The sequence below is a fragment of the Leucopleurus acutus genome, assembly GCF_964270905.1.
Source record: "Leucopleurus acutus genome assembly, chromosome: 12".
Lineage (NCBI taxonomy): Eukaryota > Metazoa > Chordata > Mammalia > Artiodactyla > Delphinidae > Leucopleurus > Leucopleurus acutus.
In genome coordinates this window covers 21,547,884-21,569,623 of record NC_139154.1, presented here as the reverse complement: position 1 = coordinate 21,569,623, position 21,740 = coordinate 21,547,884, and the positions used below count along the sequence as shown (strand labels likewise).

The window sequence follows — 21,740 nt, the reverse complement described above, 5'->3', positions numbered from 1 at the left end:
GTGTCGCTCCAGGACCCTTTGCTTCTGATGTGTAAGATCCCCCGTCCAACAAACCACTGATGTCTCTGTCGCTGTCTCCGGGCTTTCTTGGGTCTCGAGGCTGGGCAATTACAGGGCTTGTAGGGCTGTGGGGTGCAGCCCAACAATTGTATAAAACAATTGTTGTTTTGTATATAAAAAGCTTTCCTTAACATTACAAATATCCTGGCCTCACAGTCTTGATCATTATCACTTACAGCTGATCATAATTTCTCATCACCAGGGGGATGAGTTTCACTGAACTCTTTCACGTGTCTAATCATCATCTTTTATTGAATCAGGTCCTAAATCCCCAGGAGTAGCGGTGCTGGGCGTCGCTATGACCCTTGTAGCGGGGTACTGCAAAGGGGAGACTTGGGCATTTGCTGATTTCGGTGGTGTAGATACTCCCACAACAGCTGACTTTAAGCTGCAGCGTGACATCACTCAACAGAGTCGGGAAGAGATGCCACACTCGGCTCTTTAAGAAGGTGCCCGCTGGTCCCAGCACCCCACCGGCTTCACATATATGCCTGTCACCTCCCAGCGTGTGTATACATGGGATCATAGGGAGAGAGGGTGACTGTTCTGTCATGACCTTGGTATCACCTTTTAACACTGGATAGTACGTGTGTGCTTAGGTATCTCAATGTTGTTTAATTGATATCTCTGATTATTACTGAAACCACGGTTCCTTGGTGTTTCTTCTCCCAATTCCCTACCCATGTTTCTTCATCTGTTTGGTTCTGATGCCTTTCTTAAAACCTTGAATAGGGCTTCCCTGGTGGCGCAGTGGTGGAGAGTCCGCCTGCCGATGCAGGGGACGCGGGTTTGTGCCGCGGTCCGGGAAGATCGGCCCGTGAGCCATGGCCGCTGAGCCTGCACGTCCGGAGCCTGTGCTCCGTAACAGGAGAGGCCACAACAGTGAGAGGCCCGCGTACCGCAAAAAAAAACAACCTTGAATAACTTTGTTATAGTTATTAATGCCTTGACCTTGCTTCACACAATTTCTTTGATGTGTTGCTTTTATTATTTTATTTTTCTGTGCAGAAATTGTAACATAATGAACCCTGTCCATCTCTACTCTGGTGATACTTTTATTGCTAGTGAACACAAGAGAATTCATCCTGTTTTCGTCTATTCTACAAATAATTATTAAGTACCCAGTGGATGACAGGCTTGATTTGAGGTACCGGGGATACGGCCGTGACCAAAATAACATTTCTGCCCTCAAGGAGCTCCCATTCTGGTGGGGAAAACAGCAAGTGAACAAGCAAATATATAATGGAAGGTCTGGTGGCGATAAGAGCTATAATGACACAAAGCAGAGTTGGGGGGAACAGAGAGGGTTGGAAAGGGACTCATAAGGGCCTCTGGGAAGGTCACGTTTGAACAAAGACTTGAACAGGTGAAGGAGTGAGTCACGCCAATTTTCCTGCCATTTGATTTTTTTAATTTAACTCATTAATTTAGCTGGAATTTCGTTTTGGCATATTACATAAAAGAGGCTCTGATTACTTTTTTCTCAATGTGTATGCAATTATCTCAATACTCTTCCATTCTCTTTATTTTCAGAAGTTTCGTTATGAAGGCGAATCCGTTTCTCAGTCTGCTAGTATGTTCTGACGTATTTTTCTGACCATCTATTTGAATTACTATTTTTTGGATCGTCCTTTTAAAAAGCATTTACCAATTCTTGCTGACTCTTCTTTAGTATTTCTAAACCATCCTTTCCAGTTTCAACATGAAATTCCACCTTCCCGAAAGGAAAACCATGTCTTTATCTTTGTATCTATAACACCTGCCATAGAGCATAGCTAAAGTAGACTTTTAACACGTTTTTGTGAAATGGATGAATGAATTCCAAAACTCATTTAGGTGTTTTCACCTCTTATTCAAAGAGCACCTCAAGCCCACCCATGTGCACATTGGCCCCTGTGATTCAGTTTCAGAATAAACTTTACATGTCCACTTCAGTCTCTTACTACAAACCCACTATAAACACAGCAGCTCTGTTAAACAACGGAGGAAAAGAACAGCGTCCCTCAAACACCAGGGCTGCTTGCGGAAGAAAGGACATCGTTTGACTTGAAGTATTTTATTTCCTTTATTTTACTCGGATAGGATTGAGAATCTGATGGCTGGTCTTTAACTCCATCATCAAATCATAGGCTTTTCCAGTTCTGCATTTACACCGTCTGTGCATCCATATTCCCCCCAAAACCAAGAAGATGAGGGAAAGGGGGGCCAGTGTAATCTCCCAGGAGAACGTGGCAGCTGTAGGAAGAACAGACATGTGAGGGGTGAACACTCTCCTACCACCAAATAGGACATTGCCGCGCACTTTACAGAGAAGGAAGGGGTGTTTGTCACTTCTAATAAACAGGTACTGATTTTCAGAAAGTATGTCTTACACTAAGATCAAGGATACTTGAGGGTGACATCTGTGGCATTAGGCAAACAAGCAAGGTAGAACAAATACCCCTTGGAGAGAAGCAGCGCAGAGCTGGGGGGGTGGGCAGGTGTCGATGGTCTAACTTTGTTCTACCCGTTGGGCTGTGTGCAATAAGATGCCTGTCTAGGTCTCTGCTAGCTGACTGTGACGTGCCCTTTTCCATGAGCATGGGTGTCATGAGGAGTCAGTAAAGTAACAAAGGAAAAGAAAAACTTTGAATAAAGGGGCTTTAGGTGTCAAGATTATCGCTTGGATCATGCTATTATATATTCTACTCCTTGACATCTCTGTGCTATGAAAATATAAGAAGCAATCCCTGGTGGCGCAGTGGTTAAGAATCTGCCTGCCGGTGCAGGGGACACGGGTTCGATCCCTGGTCCGGGAAGATCCCACATGCTGTGGAGCAACTAAACCCATGCACCACAACTACTGAGCCTGCGCTCTGGAGCCCGTGAGCCACAACTACTGAGCCCGCACGCCACAACTACTGAAGCCCACGTGCCTAGAGCCCGTGCTCCGCAACAAGAGAAGCCACCGCAATGAGAAGCCCGCGCACCGCACAGGAGACTAGCCCCCGCTTACTGCAACTAGAGAAAGCCTGAGCGCAGCGACGAAGAGACCTAACCCAGCCAAAAGTAAGATAAATTAAAAAATTAATTTACTTTAGAAAATATAGGAAGTATGGATAAAAAGTTAACAAGTGTTGAGGAGGAGGGATAAGTTAGGAGTTTGGGACTGACATATACACACTACTATATATAAAACAGGTAACCAACAAGGACCTGCTGTATAGCACAGGGAAGTCTGCTCAATATTCTGTAATAACCTATATGGGAAAAGAATCTGAAAAAGAACGGATATATGTATATGTATAACTGATTCACTTTGCTGTACACCTGAATCTAACAGAACATTGTAAATCAACTATACTCTAATATATAATAAAAATTAAATTAAAAAAGTTAACAAGCGCATGGATGATGAGGCTAGAATTCTACATTTTTAAGCTACTGTTTATCTTAGTCTGTGCAGGCGTTCCGGAATCGACACAGTCTCAGACAGTTTCTCCAGATGATTCTTCCACCTGAAAATCCCTCAAGGCTTAGAAGCGAGTGAAGCTTCAATTTTCGGAGCAGCCATTGGGGGGCGCCTCTCAGCCCTGGTGAAAGGCTTTGACCTGTGCCCTCTGTGATCAGTCATGGCCGACCCAGTGAAGGACAGGCAGGGTCAGGGCTCACGTCTTAGAAATGTTTGCAGGTTCCCAGCATCAGGAGCAGACAAACCATGGCTTCCTTTGGGTCACGATTCTGAAGCCCAGCAGCGGATCCCACTTTCTGTGGAATCCTCCACTTCCAAGTTTGTACCACCACCAACCCGCTCATGGAAATGATCGGGGACGTCCGCCTTCGCGTGTGTCCTAGGGCAACGGTTCTCAAACTTTAACATGAAAGGAGCTTGCTAAATTGCAGTCTTTGGCTTCACCCCAGAGAATCTGACCGGGTAGATCGGGGGGGGGGGGTGAGCCTAGGAATCTGCATTTTCAACTAGTGGCTCAAGTCAGGGATGCTGGTATGCATGGACCACAGTTGGAGAGAAGTTATACTGGGCTGTCGTTCCTGCCCTGAGGCTTACACAAATTCTCAGCTTTCCAATTAGAAGCTCGTCTGCAGCTGCCTCCCCTGCAAACACGGAATTTGTGGGGCGGTTTGTGTTTATTGATTGTGCAGACTGCCCAGGAGGCAGGGTAAGGCTCCCGGTAGGGATCGCTTTGTCTCTTCCCTTCTTATCCTTCGGGCTGTCGACAGACCACATCACCCACATCTCCCTTTCCTGCTCAGCGCTCAAACACTGAGAAGAAATCGATTTGTCAAAATGGTAAGTCAGGTTTTTCTTTTTTTTGTAAATGTCCTTCCGTGAGCACTGCGTTGGTTTGGCTACAGCCTTATACTTTATCTCCTGATGACCGATGGCTTTAACCCTGAAGCTGCCTGAGCCCTGCGTACCTTCCCAGCTCTTGGAGGATGAAATCTCTCAACCTCGGGATAAAAACATCCCACCCTCCTTGAGGGGTCATGAAAGCAGAGCTGGTCCTGCCGATCCAGGCAGAACCACTAGAGGACATGGGGTTTTTTTAAATCTATCGCAGAACCATTTTATATTTTTCCAAAAAAATCAGCTTCCTCTTTGTTTTTTTGTTTTTTTGTTTTTTGCGGTACGCGGGCCTCTCACTGTTGTGGCCTCTCCCGTTGCAGAGCACAGGCTCCGGACGCGCAGGCTCAGCGGCCATGGCTCATGGGCCCAGCCACTCCACGGCATGTGGGACCTTCCCGGACCGGGGCACGAACCCACGTCTCCTGCATCACCAGGCAGACTCTCAACCACTGCGCCACCAGGGAAGCCCTTAGCTTCCTCTTTAAATTTTTCTTTGAGTACAATCTCCGAGCCTGCGCTCTGGAGCCCGTGAGGTGGCAGCCTCCACCCTACCAAAAAAGTCATAAAAAATGAGAGATTTGCTTTCTGTGCTCCGCTAACGGGAGACTCACGGGCCCTCCTAAGTAATCACCCGGAGCGTCAGGAGCTTTATTTTGCATCCACAGAACATCCAACACATAGCTTTTCCCTTTAATGTCCCCAAAATCCATACCTTCTTTGACTGTGGTACGAAGCATCTGGAAACTCATTGTATTACGGACAACACATTTAAAATCCGTGTGCAAATCCTCTCTTACGACTGGATCAAAAATCAGGGGCACTTCAATGTAATTCTCGTTATTTTCTGAGTATTCCCTAAGTGAGAAAACAGTTAAACATAAAGTCTTTTCAACATAGACACCTACACATTCTCAAGGCCCCACTGTGCTTGAATGGATGTCACGATTTACCAAGTTAGAGGTACTTGCCATTATATTTGTTACGTATTTGGGAGAATTTCTAAGCCTGTTCCTGAAGGTGAGAGGGACCCTGAAGATGCTGGTCACTGTGATAGGTTACTTGTAACAAGGAGCTTGCAGAAGCCAGTTGAGTTTGGATAATGGGGGAGAAATCACTTTTTAAGGCCCTTGATGAACGAAGAACCAGTAGTAGGAATAGAAATGTCTAGTTTTGGGAAATTGGACCGTATCACCAAGAAATCATTTGCATATTGGAGGGCAGGGAGTTTCCAAGAATCCCGTCCTCCACGGTGTCTACTCTCATCCCCGCTCACTGCCAACCCTCACTCTAGAAACTCAGGTGCAGATCCGAGGGCTGCAGATGGGCCGCCGCGGAGGGGTCTCTAATCAACAGCACTGCCATGTGCAATGTTGCAGGAATCCGAAGATGCTTCACTACGATCTTTTAGTACGAATAAAAATATCACGGGTGTGGATCCTCTAGGACTTTTTTTTTTTAATCTATGGGGGGAAAATAGGCTCCTTTAAGCAAACAGGTAGTACGAGTAAGCTGACATGCGGCATGTGGGTTCTGCCCAAGCTTTTCACAACGAGAATTTTCAAGCAAACAGTTGCACTAACTACACGTAATTTCTATCCACTAAATTGCATCCAGAAAGACCTCTTTTGATAGGCCTTTCCAAAAAGACAGAAATTGGGCCAGCAAAAGTTCAGGCAACTTCAGAGTACCGAAACTGTGATTTTAAAAACACTTTATAATTTGGAACATTGGAGGGTCTGCCTCCTCACATGCAAATGGTTTCCATCTACAAGGCCTGATTGTTCTACTTTCAGAGTGAGAAAATATTTCCCGGAGATGAAGGCTTATGAGGGCAGAATCCTCGCTTTCTTTCAGAGTAACCTTCCTTAGAGACTGGAAGGAAGCAGAGGCGGCTCTCGGATCCCGTGGCTAAGTTTCAGAGTCGTTTTAAGGGCTGTGGATGTTTGACTCTGCAATGCTCAAGGAAGAAAGATCTAATTAAACAGCTAGAAGAGGCAACACCAGTGTCAGGTAGTAGGCTGCAGCTCATAGATTTAGAGAGAAGCCTTGATTCTCAAGAACAGTTGGTGATACTTAGCAAAACCCAATGTTTAAGATTCTAAAAATCCAACGGAGTAGAATAAAAAATATATATTTGTAATGTGGTGTGTGTGTCATATTGATGGGTTGGCTAGGACATTGTCTCTACAAGGAAGTGGAGTCTGCAGGGGGTTCACAACAGCTCTGCCCAGGGGATGAGGAAGATCTTCCCCCACTTACTGGCGCTGCCCCTCGGTCACGCGGCCCCCCTTGTAGGCATCCTCTACGTGTGTGTTGTTGGCAGTCCACCACAGCAAGGTGGTCGCCTGTATGCCAGCTCCCAGAAACACCTTACACGGGATTGTCAGTCTCGACCCTGTGACGGCAAGACGCAGCACATCAAATGTCAGAACCCAGCCAGGGGACGGGGTCACATCAGCAGGTCTGAGCGGTGGATCCTCCCCCCTCTTTTCAGACACCCTCACCAATTCTCTTCTTAGAAGGAAACTTAGTTCCCTCAAGCGATTCCATTCACCTAGAGCATCAGTATTTACCAAGGGTCTCCAGCTCTTTCCACTGGTCCTCAGGGCAGATGGAAACCCGGAGGCAAATGGCTCCCCCAAGGCCACTCGGCCCCCACAGAGCATTCTGAGTTCCAGAGCTGCCTCTTCCCACAGTTAATTCTTCTTGCCTCCAGAACTCCAGATCCAGAATCCAGAGGATCTGTCTCTTTGCCCACTGCTGGTCTCTGCTCTCCTGTTTCCCCTAGGAGCTCTCCATCCCTGGTCATGTTCATTCAGGATTAATCCTTTCAAAAGCCACTGTGTTTTACATGAATGGTGCCTTCTACAGTTGTGCGATATGATGGTCCTAGGTCCCCTGCCTCAATCGCTATGTTGGGTTGTTTTTAGTCACCAAAGGGGAGGAGGGGGAATAAATTCCTCGCGGGTAATGTGCCTCCCTGGGGTGTGTGCTTTAAGGCACCTGGCCACTTCAGGCTCAGAAAGCCCACTTTTCTTCCTCCTTCACATCCCTTACGACCTTAAAGATTTCTCAGCCAAAAACAGCCCACTCGTTCTGGCCTCATATGACTCTGCCAGGCACATCAGTGCATATGCAAAGCAACGGGGCTGGAGACTCAGCTCCACTGGGCTGGGGAGCACAGAGGAGCAGGGGCGCTGGGGCGCTAGTCAGCGCTAACCCGGGTCCCCACTTCCCCAAGCTTCCAGGAGGCTCTTCTGAGAGCCAAGACAGCTGTTGGGAGCTGCAACTCAGGTGTCAGGCAGCAATCCCGGCGTCTGTGCAAAAGCCCTCCTTCTCCATGACCACCAATTAAAGTTAAAAATGTAAGCCCAAACACCAGACAAAAGAGGGAGGGAGGGAGGAAGGGAGGGAGGGAGGGAGGGAGGGAGGGAGGTAGATAACAGATAGATAATAGATAGATAGATGGATAGATGGGTGGTTAGATAGATAATAGATAGATGATAGATAGATAGATAGATGACAGATAGATAATAGATGATAGATGGATAGATGGGTGGTTAGATAGATAATAGATAGATGATAGATAGATGACAGATAGATAATAGATGATAGATGGATAGATGGGTGGTTAGATAGATAATAGATAGATGATAGATAGATAGATAGATGATATGTAGATACAGGACTCTGCAGCCAGGATTTAATAAATGAGCATAAGACCTACAAAACCTCTATATAAAAACAGACACACAGAAAAGGTACAGGCCTCACAGACACACAGGCCTGTGTCTGAACCCCAGCCAGACCCGACTATGGCTTTTTGACAGATACTGAGCCAGTGACCCCCTGGACAACTTTTCCTTCTGGAAATTCGGAGAAATAAGACCTCCCCACAGGGTTGATGTTGGCATTGAATGGCATCTTTTTTTTTTTTTTTTTTTTGTGATACGCGGGCCTCTCACTGCCAGGGCCTCTCCTGTTGCGGAGCACAGGCTCCGGACGCGCAGGCTCAGCGGCCATGGCTCACGGGCCCAGCCGCTCCGCGGCATGTGGGATCTTCCCGGACCGGGGCACGAACCCGTGTCCCCTGCATCAGCAGGCGGACTCTCAACCACTGCGCCACCAGGGAAGCCCTGAATGGCATCTTATCAGACTTAGCTGTGCTCAATAAGAAAGTGCGTGCTGGCCAGGATGGTGAAAAATGGTGAAAACCTCTGTCATGCATTTTCCTCAACTCCCTTGACCCGCTGACCAGCTATGTAGGCGATAAGAAACTGTCTCTGGGGGAACCAGCAGGGGCAGAGTCGGAGTCTTGGGGAAACGCTGAGCGTCGGCCAAGTATTGGTAAAGTGAATTATTTTAAATACACTACAGGTGCTGACTTTCTGGGGCATCGTGCCTTAATCCTTTCATGCAGTTAACAACAGCTACTAGAACGTTCTGCTTTTTGCACTGAGATTTTTGTAGGCAGGGTTTTCAAGAAGCAAAGTGTACATGTTTTCAGATAATGCCATTACTGACGGTATTTGGTAAAGGGAAATGTTCCCTCTCATTTGCTATTTCCCGCTGGGGTAGGGGGACCTGCAAACCCCACGGCAGGCACAGTCGGTGACACAGGGGTCCTGGGGCCCCAGCTTTGGGACTGCAGCCATCCAGGTGGGTTACACGGTCCTTACCCAGCGAAGCTGAGATGGTCTGGTGGGGGGAGATGATCACGGGAATCGTCTCCTCTTCTCTTTCTGAGAAAGATATGAGGAAAAGAGATTCAGTTAGGAAAGCCTTCATCGCAAGCTGAGGGTCAGGGTCTATTGTTTAGCTAATTAACTAAACTATCCCTTACAGCAGGGCCAGCCATTGTGAGACTTGGCTTTTTCTGGCAAAGGAAACCGGCTCTCCACGAAATTGAGCCTCTTTGGCCAATGCCTTTCCCAGAAGAGAGATGACTGGAAGAAGCCACAGTTAAACACACATTCCACGAACAGATGTTCTCTGCTCTGTGGTAACAATTAACCATTCCGCTCCCCGGCTTCCTGAATGAATCCTTAACAGGAGCGTTCACCATGTCCACAGGATAGGTCTTACTCCAGAGGCTCCTCGCCCCAGAGTATCTCTCCCCACTCCCTCGCTACCATCCCATGCGCCTGCCACAGAACCCTGGAGTCGCTTCCAAAGAAATAAAAAATAAAAAAGGCACAGGGGCCCCAGAACCACCTGTTCGTGATGCTAACCCCATACTGAGTGATAAACTCAGTAACCCAGCTTGGTCACCAGGGCTTTTTAGTTGAGGTGATTGACCCTTTGGTGGGGGGGGGGGGTGGAATTGGAACCCAGCTCCCTGAGAGGCAGGTCCCCCAGCAGCTGGAAGAAACTGGGCATCTGAACTGGAGCAGAAAGGACAGTTGATGGGGGTGGACAGAGAGCTCTGCTCCATCCCCACCTCTTCCACTAAAGAGCATTTGAAACCCTAACAGGAATAAGCATTATGCAGCATCCCAGGAGAGCCCGGGGAGCCCGCTTCTCCACCAAGACCGGGAGCTTTTCCCTCCCCTCACGGTCACAGGGCTGCTGCACAGAGGCTGGGAGCAGAGAGGGGAGAAGAACGCCCCAAGGACGAGACGTTAATGCATCCGTGGGTCCCAATTCCAGGCTGCATCAGCATCACCGACACGGGGGTGGTGGGAGTGTTAAACACAGACTGCTAATCGCTTCTGATTCAGTAGGTCTGGGATGGGGCCTGAGATCTTCCAGGTCTGATGAGTACCCAGGTGATGCCACTGCCGCTGGCCGAGGACCACCCTTTGAGAACGGCTGAGACACAGTGTGGTCCGGACACAGGATTATATGTAGGTTGGCGCCCCCTAGTGTTCCTGTGCAGTATCACATGAACAGGATAATTCGGGGCCCCTTCAAAGTCACGGGATCCTCAGGGGTCCCCGCTGTGCAGGAGCAAGGGGTTGATGTGAATGAATCTTCACAAGACGTTAAAAGAAAGTAATCTAGAGATTTCCATTCATGGGAGACACGATTTTCCCTGTAGTAAAACTGAATCTCTGGATTCTCTGGGAGAAAAGTCTTTCCCCTCACAGACCAATTATGTAACCTTAATATAGTTCCAATGCTCTCTGAAACGTCCTTAAAAGACTCCAGTTGTGTAGTTACTCAGTGTATAAAACAAAGAAAAGCACCATAGTTTCCAGGGCAGGGACTAGAACTGCCTCACTTGTGTGCCCTTTGCACCAAGCTTGATGTCCCACACGTAGGAGGCATGGAGGAAACAGTGGATAAACTTGACATGCTAATCAGTACTGTTCACAACATTATTTTCAGGTAGAACTCATTTAAACCAATGAGATCCCTCACTATTTAAAATCCTGGTTTCAAGGGTAACTAGACCTGCTTGGGAAAGACCAGAAAAGGGCAATTTTCACCACATATGCCAACGCATAGCCTTCTCACTGAAAAATCCAATAAAATCCTAGTATCCTAGAATTATACACAAAGTTACGGCAACCGTGTCCTGATAGCTGGCCCTGGAGGTGCAGGCCTTCCAAGGGGACCTTGCAAAGAGACCTTCCAAGAGAACCACTGTTTGGCTCCCTCTAGTGGTACATGTTTTAGCCTCAGACTCAGAACCCCGTCAACTACCCAGGGATTCACCATTCCTCATAAAAACACCCTGCTTCCTCTCTTTCCAAGTGTCCTACGCATCTTAGAAGCCTGATGCTTAGAGAGTTGCCGTATCTGTTTTCCTTTCATACCAAAGACGCTCAAAGAATTCTACAGGAACCCTAATTTTTTCCTTGCATGCTTGTTGCTGAACCAGGGTGCAGAGGTACCTTGATAGCAAGTACTCACTCTTAACACGGAGTTTGATATTCCTGGTGATGTTGTATTGCGTGCCTCTGTGGGCAAACGTCATGGCACACTGATAATAGCCCGCGTCCTCCAGAGACACATTGTTTACCAGTAAGCGAGTTCCCCTCACACTTAGAAATTTCTCGTTGTCTTGATCCAAAGGGACAGAATCCTTAAGAGAAAATGTTTTTCAAAGTTACGCTATATCTTAATTGACATCTCAAAAACTATGAACAGCATTGGTATTATCCGTCACTGTTGAATCTGCAATCCAAGAACCGCTCTGATATTTACTTTGCAAATATTGTCCTTTGGGACATGCTTTTAACTGTATTTTTACGAGGGGGAGTCTGTTAGCATATAACACGGGATGGCTGGGTTTGTTTAACCAGAATGTTTAAAGCACATTTGCTTTGGCACAATGGGAAAAAAAGAAACTATCTTCTTTGACAAAGTAGGCGATTAAAATATAAATATATTTATGGCATAACAGCTGCCTATAGAAACATCCAGAAAGGAGTGCTATGGGAAACATCCAGAAAAGAGTGCTTGGGAAACATCCAGAAAGGGGTGTTATGACGTAGTCATGGCAACTTGGAGAACAAGGCTCAGAAGAGTTGATATTGCAGTAATCACTTTAAACATCATCTCAATTTTAGGAGTCAGTAGAGACAGAGAAAAATTTGTAAGACAGAAATAAATGTGGGGCTTCCCTGGTGGCAGAGTGGTTAGGAATCCGCCTGCCAGTGCATGGGACACAGGTTTGAGTCCTGGTGTGGGAAGATCCCACATGCCGTGGAGCAACTAAGCCCGTGCGCCACAACTACTGAGCCTGTGCTCTAGAGCCCATGAGCCACAACTACTGAGCCCACGTGCCCCAACTACTGAAGCCCACGTGCCTAGAGCCCACGCAGTGCTCCGCAACAAGAGAAGCCACCACAATGAGAAGCCCACACACTGCAACGAAGAGTAGCCCCTGCTCGCCGCAACTAGAGAAAGCCTGAGCACAGCAACAAAGAACCAATGTAGCCAAAAACAAATAAATTTATTTTTAAAAATAATAATAAAAAAATAAATGTGAGACATGAGGCCACACTTCCTGTATGGACAAAAGGTACTGTGCATTCTACAGAGCAGACCCTCAAGAGGGAAGTCTCCAGTAACAGAGAACACACCCTCATGAGCACAAAATGTTCTCAGGAACATCTCTTTCAAAACCATGATGATTGCAAGGCTTCCCTAATGGTGCAGTGATTGCGAGTCCGCCTGCCAATGCAGGGCACACAGGTTCGATCCCTGGTCCGGGAAGATCCCACTATGCCACGGAGCAGCTGGGCCTGTGTGCCACAAGTACTGAGGCCCACGCACCTAGCTCCCGTGCTCCGCAACAAGAGAAGCCACCACAATGAGAAGCCCGCGCACTGCAATGAAGAGTAGCCCCTGCTCGCCGCAACTAGAGAAAGCCCGTGCACGGCAATGAGGACCCAACACAGCCAAAAATGAATAAATAAATTAATTTTTTAAAAAAGAAATGCCTTTAAAAAAATGATGATTGCAATAGTCATATATAACCTTGAGTCATTTCAGAGACTTTTTCTGAATGAGAACCCAGGCATAACTGGAATAGTTTGTCAACCACACAGCTCATGGAGTCTAACTGTACAATGTATTTAATTAAAGAAAGAGATTTCACTGTTCCCAACATGAGTGATCAATATGAAAAAAGCCAAACAGGGCCTGGCAGCACAATTATTCCAGGGTCTACGAGCCCCCAGGTCTCCCCCGTGTGGCAGGGATGTGTGGGTTCTGGCCTCTGGGGTCAGAGGTTTGGCTTCACCCTCTACCAGCTGCATGACCTTCAGCACATTCCTTACATTTCCGGTCTCTGTTTCCTAATCTGTAAAATGGAGATATTAACAACCCCTATTGCACTGGGTTCATGTCAGGGAGTTTAGAACAGACTTGTACACAGAACGTGCTCTGTAATGATTAGCATTCTTAGGACGGGAACAAATATTATTATTAAGCGCCACCATGATACCCTTGTCCACCCGAATTTATTGAGGACCATTTACAAATCAAGCACTGCACGAGGTGCTTCCCACACTGTGCTCCATTTAATCTCAAAACAACCTCAGGCAGCGGGAGTGACGAAGTGCGTCTTGCAGAGGGAACAGGTTTAAGAGGTAAAATAACTGCCCAAGGCTATACAAAAGGCCAGTGAAGAAGCAGGGTTTCCAATCCAGACTGCCCAACCCCAGAACCTGTGCTCTCTCCTCTGCGGTAAAACCCCTCACTTGACCTCTTTATGCTCTTACAAAACCAAGGGCTCCATAATTGGGCAGGTGAACTCCTAGGAGCTGGCTGTTCACTTTCTCCGAAAATCATTTAGAAATTCCCAATATTAAATGGACATCCTAGAGCTATCTTGTAGTTAGAATACCAGTCAACTGGTCAACCTATTTTTTGATTAAAAGGTTAGTTTCTATCCATTTTTAAACAAATAACTGTACTTTTCAGTATCAATCTATGGTGTATATCAGGAGTCGGCAACTTTTTCTGTAAAGGGCCAGAGGGTAAATATTTTAGGCCTACGGTCCACGTGGCCTCTGTTCAACTATTCAACTCTGCCGTTGCCCCACGAAAACACAGAAATAAATGAGCGTGTCCCAGCAAAACATTACTTATAGACACGGAGATTTGGGTTTTATATCATTTTCACGGGTCATGAAATATTATTCTTTTTTTTAACCACTTAAACAAGTGAAAGCTAAGCTGGTGAACATACAAAAGTGGGTGGCAGCTCAATTTTGGGCCCTGGCTGTCATTTGCCCACACCTGGTCTAAACAAGGGAGCCGATGATAGTAGGTATTTATTCAACCAGTCAGGACACGAAATTGTGTTTATATTTTACTCCTCTAACTCAAAGGCTGATTTTTATGTGCTTTCAAAAAACTCTATCAGGGCTTCCCTGGTGGCGCAGTGGTTGAGAGTCAGCCTGCCGATGCAGGGGGCGCGGGTTCGTGTCCCGGTCCGGGAAGATCCCACGTGCCGCGGAGCAGCTGGGCCCGCGAGCCATGGCCGCTGAGCCTGCGCGTCCGGAGCCTGTGCTCCGCAGCGGGAGAGGCCACGGCAGTGAGAGGCCCGCGTACCGCAAAAAAAACAAAACAAAACAAAAAAAACTCTACCAATATGTGTATCAAGTTGTTAAATAGTGCTTTCTAAAAATTTCTATAGACAAACAACAGAGTGAAAAGCTCTTTTCTTCAGCTGTTATTTATTCTGCATTCATTTCCACTCTGTATTTCCAAATCACCCTCTGAGGACACTTACCTAAGCCCTATCAAAACTAACAGAGCATATTAATCATGGCCCTTTTTAAAATCGCTGGTTTAAAGAAACAGAAATATAAAAGTGAATATATTGCCTTCAAATGAATATTTTATATCTTTCCTATGGCTCATCAAACACCTTTTCATTAAACGGCAATTCTTAAAGATGTACCTTGTACCATCGAATCTTCACGTCAGTTTTGTTCCCGATGAATTCACTCAGATCAGGACAAACTAATAACCCAGAGGCTGACAAGGTTATAATTTGCGGGTAGAAGATGAGAGGCAGGGAAGCTTCTGTCTTCTCAAAAACCCTGAGCTCAACGGACATTTCGTCACAGTAAGAGGCATTTCTGATTTAAAAGGGGAAAAAAGGAATAATAAATGGCAAGGCAAAATGAAAATAAAACTAAATGAAATTAAGAATAATTCCCCAATCTCATTAAATTCTGCATTCTGTATTTTCCTCATTTGTATTGCAATACTTTTGTCCCTTGTCCTTTTGAATCTTTGGAGCACAAAAAAAAAAACCATAATTGTCATATAGAAATGGTGATATATTCTGCATGTTTCCAAAAAGGACCCTCCACAAGCCTGATTTCAAGACCATTGAGGGCCAGTAAAAAACCCTCAAGTCCTCTTCAAAGGGGCCTAAGCCCTTCCAGGTTCCGGGGGAGGTTCTTGACCACAGCCCCAGTATGCTCCAAATTCCTGGTCCAGGCAACCTTATCTAGATGGAGATATTGTTTCCTAAGAGCCGCTGTTTCCATATAAAGAAAATTCTCTTTACTTCTCTTGGAAATCATTATCAACTGAAGTCAAATTTCAGAAAACTGCTGAGCACTTTGTATAAGATCTAGAAATGATTTTTGCAATACTGCACAGGGGAAATTAACTTGGTAAATTTGTTTGTTTGGTTTTTATTTATTTTTTGGTGGGTCTAACTATAATCGCAATATCATCGTTCTATCAAGACCCTAGAACTGGGGAAAGGACAGAGGCAAAACATTGACAGAAACACAGACAATGTGGAGGGAAGGACAGAGGATATTCATTCAAACAACTTTTTGAAGTAGAAAAACATAAAGATATAATTAGCTCAGCTAAGCTGCTGGTGACCTACCTAAGAAACACTGGACATCAACACAATGAGCATGTGTGTTTTACGGGGTTGGGAGGGAGGGGTACAGCAAAATGTAAAAAAATTCTATACCCAAAGAAGGAGCAAAATGTGAAAATTATATGTGAAGGTAGTAAGTGATAAATGCTTACTACCCGAAAGCAAAAAGAAATTAATTCAAATTTCGACTTCATATCTGGTTGAAGAAAGGAAAAAGATGAAAAACATTTTATGCACGAAGAAAGGCAGACAGCTATCACCTTGAAGAATGCATAATCTCACTGCAAATCGAAGAAATGCTAATGAGGGCAAGTCTGAAGAACAGAGCACACCTGAAAACAGCCCTCCCAGCAGCTCCTGGGGAGGAGAGCATGCCAGGCTCTGTGCTCTGCAATACATCATTTCATTTATTCTCCAACCCTGTGACACTACTGTATCACTTTTAGATGAGGAAAATTAGGTATGCAGAAAGTAAGTAAATTCCTAAGGCTATAGAGCCTCTAAGAGGTCAAACCAAGGTTAGAAGCCAGTAGGGCTGTGGGAAAACCTGTAAGTCAGGGCATTACATCCAGACACAAAGCTTACGAGACATATTGAGAGTTACAAACCTGTTCGCATTACTGATCTGGTCATCCCCCTTGGGCAACAGACCCCCCGTGGAAATAACTCAAAAGAAAGATGGGTGGGGAAATCATTTGATCAATCACCACTCATATTCCCCACGTAGTGTGGCAGCCCCACAGCAAAGAGGTGGTTGTCATTTGTGCCATCCACCAGATATGTCCTGTCCCCCATCCAGAGCAGACGGTGGGGTTACAGGTCCTGGCACTGAGACTTGGGGGCTGCGTAGCCCAGCAGCATCACCTTGCCCACCCTGATGGACAGAACAGCTATGTGGGTTCCAGGTCACAAAATTATAAACAGCACAGGAGCAGGGCCATCTTATGCCCTGTGACTGTAAATGCCAAAGGGCTTTATAGCAGCTGCTGGTGATTCTTGCTCTATTAGACCCCAATCCCGAAGCTGGAAGAGAGTTTTAGAGGTCAGCCAGGGGAACTCTCCCACGAGCTACAAAAGATTAACCCAACATCGGGGTTCCCTGGCGTCTCAATCCCTGATCTCTTTTTTTCTACAAGAATACAAAACAAAATAAGGTATTAAGCACAAATTTTTTAATCACGTATAAAAACAAACTTTAAGGCAAATATGACTCAGCTCACATCTCCCTAATTTTTGCATGTTATCACTTCAGTAGTAAATAAGTCTTGCATTTGGGGAAAGAAAGGCCATTTCCATGTGCATATTGACACCTACAATGGTGCTCCCCATACTCTATGCTTCATATGCTGTGATTTCACAGAACCCTCCCAACAAACCTCTTTACAAAGGAGAAAACTGAGGCCCGTAAGTATCAAATAATAAGACCAAGGTCCTACCAGGTAGCAAATGAGGGCTAAGATTCACATCCATATCATTCTGACTCCAAATTCCATCCTATTTCTACCATGCTATTAAGTTTTCCTCATAGTGTTCCTTAGAAAAACGTTAGAATTTTTGACACTAAAAAGAAAGAAAAATGATGCATTTATAGCTATTGTAAAATCAGATATCCAGGGACTTCCCTGGTGGCACAGTGGTTAAAAGTCCGCCTGCCAATGCAGGGGACACAGGTTCAAGCCCTGGTCTGGGAAGATCCCACGTGTGGTGGAGCAACTAAGCCCATGCACCACAACTATGGAGCCTGCACTCTAGAGCTCACGAGCCGCAACTACTGAGCCCACGTGCCACAACTACTGAAGCCCGTGCGCCTAGAGCTTGGGCTCTGCAACAAGAGAAGCCACTGCAATGAGAAGCCCGGGCACCACAACGAAGAGTAGCCCCTGCTCACTGCAACTAGGCAAAGCCTGCACAGCAACAAAGGCCCAACACAGCCAAAACTAAAAATAAATATATTGATTAATTGTTTTAATAATAAAAAATAATAAGTGAAAAATACAGATGAAATCAAATTTAATAAAATATATTTTTTAAAAAAATCAGATATCCACATTTCTCTGATATGAAAATATGAGATTGTGTGCCTGCTTCCATTGACAGGACTGAAAACACACACACACACACACACACACACACACACACCATCTAGGACTGGGGCTGATATTGTCTGAAATTCTCCCATTCACCAGTAATTTCTTTGTGCTGAGAATGTCACTTTCTTTGGCTGTCTTTCTAAATGTAAATACTCATGGGCACAGTTTCTCCTTAAGTCAAATGAATTTATGAAATCTGGGGAGACACTGAAGCTGGCTGGTGAGGATAATTAGAGCCTTGGGGTGGAAGAGAGGCAGCAGCTGAAGAAACAAGGCCAAGAAGAGTATTTCCCAGTCACGCCAATGGTCTGCCCTAATCCTTTCAGAAGAACTAATTTGGGCTTCCCTGGTGGCGCAGTGGTTGAGGGTCCGCCTGCCGATGCAGGGGACACGGGTTCGTGCCCCGGTCCGGGAAGATCCCACGTGCCGCGGAGCGGCTGGGCCCGTGAGCCATGGCCGCTGAGCCTGCGCGTCCGGAGCCTGTGCTCCGCAACGGGAGAGGCCACAACAGTGAGAGGCCCGCGTACCGCAAAAAAAAAAAAAAAAAAAGAACTAACTCAGGAAATGTTTAAGGCTGCCAACACTAGGCCTACAACTTTCTCCTTCAAGAAGCAGCAAGGTATGCCTAGACCATTCAATGGGGAAAGGACAGTCTTTTCAATAAAAGGTCTTAGGAAAACTGGTTAGCCACATGCAAAAGAATGAAGTTGGCCCATGAACTTACCCTTATACAAAATTTAACTCAAAATGGATCAAAGACCAAAACATAAGAGCCAAAACTATAAAAATGTTTAGAAGAAAACACAGAGGGAAATCTTCATGGCATTAGACATGATCTCTTGGCTACGACATGAAAAGCGCAGGTAACCAAAGAAAAATTAGATAAATTGAACTTTATCAAAATTTAAAACTTTTGTCCATCAAAGGACATTATCAGCAGAGTGCAAAGGCAACCCATGGAATGCAAGAAAATATTTGCACGCCATATACCTGGTAAGGCATTGATATCCAGAATACATAAGGAATTCCTACAACTCAAAAACAAATAAACAAGCAACTTGATTTTAAAGTGGGCAAACGACTTGAATACACATTTCTCCAAAGAAGATACACAGATGGCCAGTAAAGCACATGGAAAGATGCTCAAGGTCACTAATCATCAGGGAAATGCAAATCAAAATCACAGTGATACTACCAACTGTAAAATAGCTAGCTAGTGGGAAGCAGCCGCATAGCACAGGGAGATCAGCTCGGTGCTTTGCGACCATCTAGAGGGAGGGGATGTGGGGATATATGTATACATATAGCTGATTCACTCTGTTAGACAGCAGAAGCTAACACAACATTGTAAAGCAATTATACTCCAATAAAGATGTTAAAAAAAAATCACGGTGATATCCCACTTCACCCCCATCAGAATGGCTATTAAAGAACAGAAAATAAGAAGTGCTGGAAAGGATGTTGAGAAATTGGAACCCTGTACATTGCTGGAGGGAATGTAAAATGGTCTGGCCACTGTGGAAAACAATACAAGTTCCTCAAAATTAAATATAGAATTACCATACGGTCCACCCATTCCACTTCTGGGTAGATACTCAAAAGAATTGGAATCGGGGACTCAAAGTTTTGTACAGCCATGTACAAACAGCATTATTCACAACAACCGAAAGGCAGAAGCAGCCTACGTGTCCCTTGATGGATAAATGGATAAACAAAATACGGTATGTACAGTTGACCCTTGAACAACACAGGTTTGAACTGTGTGGTCCGCTTGCACACACATTTTTTTCAACAGCAAATACTACAGTATCACACCATCCATGTTGGGTGGATCCACGGACACAAAACTGAGGGTCCTGAGGCGCCGTGGACACTGAAGTCTGTGACTGTGAGTTATACGCAGACTGTTGACTTTAGGGGTCGGGGCCCCTCACCCCCGTGTTGTTCAAGGGTCAACTGTACATATAACGGAATATCATTCAGCCGTAAAAAGGAAGGACATTTTGACACCTGCTACAACATGGATGAACCTTGAAGACATTGTGCTGAGTGAAATAAGCCAGTTACAAAAGGACAAATACTGTGGTGCTTGGAAGATGAGGTACTTGGAATAGTCAAATTCATCGAGACAGAATAAAGGTAGAATGGGGGTTGCCAGGAGCTGATGGGGAGGGGAAATTGAAGAGTTGTTCAGTGGGGACAGAGTTTCAGCTTGGGAAGATGAAAAGAGTTCTGGAGCAAACCATGTGGATGTACTTCACACAACTGAATGGTACACTTAAAAAGGGTTAAAATGGTAAAGTTTATGTTATGCTTATGTTACCACAATTAAAGGGGAAAAAAAGCAACAGGGCAATGAGGAAGGGGACTACGACCCAGGTCAGGAGCTGTGGGTTCCAGCCTCACCTCCACACCCACCACCTGGGAGAACTTTGTAAGCGAGCTTGGTCCCCCCAGGTGCGCAATAACCAGTTGGATTAACTTCTTCCTAAAGTCTCACCTGGGTCCCCTGTTCTACTCAGCGTTCTACATCTATTTCTTGGGTCCTTGTGGATTCAGCAGTGAGCAAAACAAACCAAGTCCCTGTCCTCTGGAGTTTACATCCTAACAGGGTAGACAAACCTTAAGTACATAAAACACATGTGTGTGTGACAGATGAGCAAACATAAGCACAGGGCAAGGGGAGAGTGACAGGAGTCCTGCTTTAGATAAAGTGGCCAGGGACGTCCTCTCCATAGAGGGGACACCTGAGCAGAGACTTCAAGTGAAGGGAGAGAGGGCGCCATGAGGACATCTGTGGACAGGCTCTCAGGTAGGAGGTATTTCAGTGACAGTGAAGCGGACGTAAGGTGGGTTCCCACCTGTGCACTGGGTTTTGAAATCCAGGTGGTCACGGAAACGCCATGCAAGCATCCATTCTGCAAGGGCCCCCCTTCCCACCCTCATCCCAGAGGGGCTGACCTGACAGTGCAGATGTAGGTGCCAGAGTCCCCCCGCGAGGCTGGTACAATCCACAGGCCGCCGTCCTGGACCCACACTCGCAGCTCTTCCTCCCCCGGGACCATCGTGGCGGAGTTGTTTCTACGCCATGTCACACTGACGTGGGTGGTAGCAGAGTCCCAGTATGGCCCCTGGGGGCACCTCATGGCCACAGGCTCCCCTTCTACCTTGAACCTGGTTTTGGGATGCCTGCCATGAAACTGGCAGCTTCCTGCAGCCACTGAATGACAAAGAACCCACAGTCAGGCTTTGGTCCATCCGAGGAAGCCACATGCCCCGGACAACGCGGGGGCCCCATGAACCCCTCCTCTCACAGAGATCTCAAAACCCCCAAATAACAAGGTTAGGGCTACTATCAAGTCCCATCGACATTTTGTGGGAAAAGTTAAGTCAGGTTCACACGATGACAAAAAAAAGTTTGGCCTTATTTTTGCCTTGTCATTCAAAGTCGATCTTGATTGAGTTCAGCTTCCTTGCAGCAGGTCATACGGTTAAAATCCAAAGGCACCTTTTGTCAAGGGCAAAAGCAGGGTCTCTTTGGTTTGCTCCTTCGGCAGGAATGACCGATGCCCAGGGCAAGCTCATGAACCAGAGGAGACAGGCAAGAGGAAGACTCCGTCACCTACCAACACCTTGCTTTCTGAGGACAACAGAACCTCCCTAGAGAAGCAACTCCTTTCCCCAGAGAAGCTGCAGGCACGTCCCCTCCAGCTGAGTCACTTCTTACCCATGTGTTCCTCAGGCCGGATGGTGAAGACAGAGACACACAGCAACCACACAGACCAGGTGAACATCACTCCCGGGAACTTCTGGAGGACACAGGAAGCAGAGACCGCAGGCCCAGCACCCCGCAGCCTAGAGGAGGACACAGAGGAGGGGTCACCAAGAACCACCGACGCCCAACCAGAGAACCCCTTGAGGATGGTCCCTGGGA

The 21,740-nt window shown here is 46.2% G+C and overlaps 1 protein-coding gene across 1 annotated transcript in view; it reads right to left on the bottom strand.

Annotated features, from left to right (window-relative positions):
* Window positions 1-2,112: 2,112 nt before the first annotated feature.
* The window catches only part of IL1R2 (interleukin 1 receptor type 2), a 36,539-nt gene continuing 16,911 nt past the window's right edge, over window positions 2,113-21,740 (bottom strand). Inside the window, exons 2-9 of the mRNA XM_082851764.1 lie at window positions 21,534-21,661; window positions 20,768-21,026; window positions 14,769-14,949; window positions 11,264-11,435; window positions 9,085-9,147; window positions 6,665-6,800; window positions 5,118-5,260; window positions 2,113-2,295 (exon numbers count right to left, since the gene is read on the bottom strand). Coding sequence (XP_082707890.1) covers window positions 2,126-2,295; window positions 5,118-5,260; window positions 6,665-6,800; window positions 9,085-9,147; window positions 11,264-11,435; window positions 14,769-14,949; window positions 20,768-21,026; window positions 21,534-21,661 — 1,252 coding nt within the window. The 3' untranslated portion in view covers window positions 2,113-2,125. The remainder of the gene's footprint in view (window positions 2,296-5,117; window positions 5,261-6,664; window positions 6,801-9,084; window positions 9,148-11,263; window positions 11,436-14,768; window positions 14,950-20,767; window positions 21,027-21,533; window positions 21,662-21,740) is intronic.